The 3270-nt window shown below is 32.1% G+C and overlaps 1 protein-coding gene across 1 annotated transcript; it reads left to right on the top strand.

Annotated features, from left to right (window-relative positions):
- The first annotated feature begins 487 nt into the window (after positions 1-487).
- Positions 488-2730, top strand: LOC140892877 (uncharacterized). The gene is made up of 3 exons (XM_073301908.1): positions 488-1016; positions 1478-1662; positions 2187-2730. Exons 1-3 carry the CDS (start codon positions 566-568, stop codon positions 2589-2591), a joined length of 1041 nt encoding a protein of 346 aa, XP_073158009.1. The 5' UTR covers positions 488-565; the 3' UTR covers positions 2592-2730.
- Positions 2731-3270: the final 540 nt, after the last annotated feature.

Genomic DNA, 3270 nt, shown 5'->3' with positions numbered 1-3270 from the left:
AATTATTTTTCAAATGGTAATACTATCATCTTCTCACGAAAAAAATTATATTATCATTGCTTTTTTTTTTTTTAAAAAATAGTACATTATCAACACAATAATTTTGCTCATTATAAAAAAAAATTAAAAATAGTTTTCATACAGCTTATTCATAATTTAAACATTAATCTAACTTCAACAATAATTATCGATAAAAAAATACTGTACAAATACACAATATATATATATATATATATATATATATATATATATATATTACATGATAGTTTATAATTAATATGTTCCGAAATCAGATAATATCATAGATTATGTTATAAAGAAAATATTAGATAAATTTGCATCGATAAGTATACTTCACTGATATAAATATAAATATAAATATAAATAAAATAAAAGCAGGTAAGATTTGATAAGTTTGAAATTTGAATCAATTTGAATAAAATCTTTTTCCTTTTGAAAGTTTAGTTTCCCTTTCAAAAAAAAAAAAAAAAGTTTAGTTTCAATGGAAGGTATATAAACGAAGGAATAATATCAAAACCCTAAACACAAATTTGGGGAAAAAAAGATGTCATCTTGGATTCCTTCCCTTTTCCACCCCAATCATAGCTGCGATCCCGACTCCAATTACGACAATCCCACCTCACCTACATGTTCTTCGCCCATAACTGCTGCATCCACCGTGAAGGTTGATCTCTCCGGTGTGTGCCGCGGTGTCGCCGCCTTTATTGCTCCGCGGGAAGGGAGTCCGAGTTCGGTGGTCTCTTCTCGTTCTGTGGATGCAATTGCCGGGATTAAGAATGATTTGGCGGAAATTCGGGGCTCTTTTAAATCAGGTCTCGCTTTAATTTCCTCCAAGCTTACCTCCAATTTCTTTCACTTAAAAGGACAACTCGATGATGAGGATTATGGTGAGGAGGAGGATGCAGTGGGAATTACAGAAGAAGTGGTGGATTTTGCAAGGAAACTATCTACACGGCCAGAATTGTGGGTTGATTTTCCTGTCTCTTTAGCAGATGGTATGGTAATACTTATGCAAATTTTAGTTTTCTTTTTCTTATCACACTATTAACGGTTGTGCAGCTGTAGTTAGAATTTAAGTAATAAACTAATAGTTATAATCTTTGAGAAATCCCAGCGAGACAGGTTTACCCTAAAATCAAAATTTTTTAGAAAGGAGCAAAAAATAACCCAAAAATCAATATCATACGAAAAAGAACCCCTGGCTTGGCATTCTTGCGAAACTGTAACATATAACAGTGTTTATGATTGTTTTTTGCTAGTCATTAGTAGTCGAAGTCATTAATGTGGCTAACACTATTATATAGTGTTGATATTTTTGTTTGCGAATTAAAAATAATTGCATTTACTGTAAATAATACTATATAGTGTTGCGTAGAATCCATGGTCATCAGTGCAAATAATTTTTCCTGAGAATGGTGTATGAGTTGGTCCTGAACTCGGAAATATTCTGTTGCAGACTTTCATATGTCAGACTATCAAAGAGATCATGCTGCAGATATCGACTATTTGGTGCCTGAGCTTGCGACACTAAGGCGGAAAATTTCCAGTCAAATTAGTGAATGGAAATTTTGGATTATCTATTTTATTTTACTTTTTCCCAGATTAAGTGAGGAAGACTTGAAGTTTCTTTCATCCCCACAGGCAAGACTGCTTTATCTAACATTTTGCTTTATATTTTATATTTTCCTTAATGCAGATATGGATATTTCCTATATCATATCTTCTTGGGTCTAACCTATAAGATATAACATATACAAGATCCGCACCTTCTCAGCTCTGTTGAAATTTTTTTTAAAGAAAGTATGTTTAAACTCTAGACGATGCGTTGATGATTGCTTTACACAATTACCATTATGGGAATTCTCGTGTTATGTTCCCTTGAAATGCTGCTCTCTATCAGACAATGATTATTTTGCTCTCTCTCAGTCACTTTAAATTCTCTGAATTTGAATCATTATTGAGATATATGGCAATTATTTTTATTTGCTTTCATTTGTTGAGGATATCAAGGATGGTTTCTTTTTGCATTTTTCTTTCACTTAGTTTTTCATAATATAGAACAATTTCTTGTAACAGTGGATTTCCAGCATTCTTGTGTTTGTACGTCCATTAGTCACCATGAAAGAGTTGCAAATCTGTGTACACTAATATTTAGTTCCCCGCAGGTCATTGAAGCTAGAGAGGCTATCTTAAAGAAACTGCAAAATAGAAGTAACACGATGCAAGAAACATCAGAAAACCACTCCAAGAATTCCGAGACTAACCATGGGATTGATAAAGGGCATATTATCTCGGAAGGAGGTAAAAGCTACATGCAGCACACGATCTCATTTAGTGATTTGGAAGATGACTACTACTGCCTATCAGAAAAGATTTTGGGATCTAGACTATCGAACAGCGACAAGGGTGAAGCCAATGAATGGATTCAATTAAATGAGAACTCTGGAGATCAAGCCAGCAAAAAAAAGGCTGGTCAATCTTCTTTACCTGATAAAGAATCAGGGAGTGAAGATTCAAATGATTGGCTTGCCGTCGATGAAAATGATTTTGACAATTTGGGGGTAATCTGAACCTCCAAGTTATGTATATTCAATTCCCTTTTTTCTTATTTTATTATTTTCTTCATATTGCCCCGGCCAATTTACATATTTCACCAAGGGTGAAATTGTTTATTAGAAATAATTTGGTGTGAATATATTCTCTTGTCCATGTGGCACTGTTCAAAATACTTTGCCAGTAATCTACCTCTATGATATTTATTTATTTGATTTATTTTGAATTTATGTTGCCAAAATATATTTTTCTTCAATTATATATATGCCTTTATGCAAATTTTGTTGCTCACATATATATATATAGAGTAATGATCCTCTACACATCAGTGTGCATGGATTTTGTGTGCATCGCGTGATGTTCGCGCGAACATTTAATATCTGAGATGTTCACGTGAACATTTGAAAATAAAAATCAGATGTTCACGCGAACATCTTAGATGTTTGCGCGAAAATCATGTCGCACACAAAATTTCTGTACATTGGTATGCAGGAGATAAATATTATATATATATATATATATTATTACTTAATTATCAATAGATATTCATAATCATATGTTCATGTGTTGATATTTCTCAATAACTTCTCTAGAATATTAATTCCTCGATCTTATTTAAAGTATGAAGAATGCTAATTATTTAGTAATCATATTACAAAACGTTATGATCATTTAATTTTTCATTAAAAAGAAATA

This window comes from Henckelia pumila, chromosome 3, assembly GCF_033568475.1.
Source record: "Henckelia pumila isolate YLH828 chromosome 3, ASM3356847v2, whole genome shotgun sequence".
In the NCBI taxonomy this organism is placed as follows: Eukaryota; Viridiplantae; Streptophyta; class Magnoliopsida; order Lamiales; family Gesneriaceae; genus Henckelia; species Henckelia pumila.
Note: the sequence above shows the minus strand (reverse complement) of the source record. Positions and strands in the feature narration are given on the sequence as shown.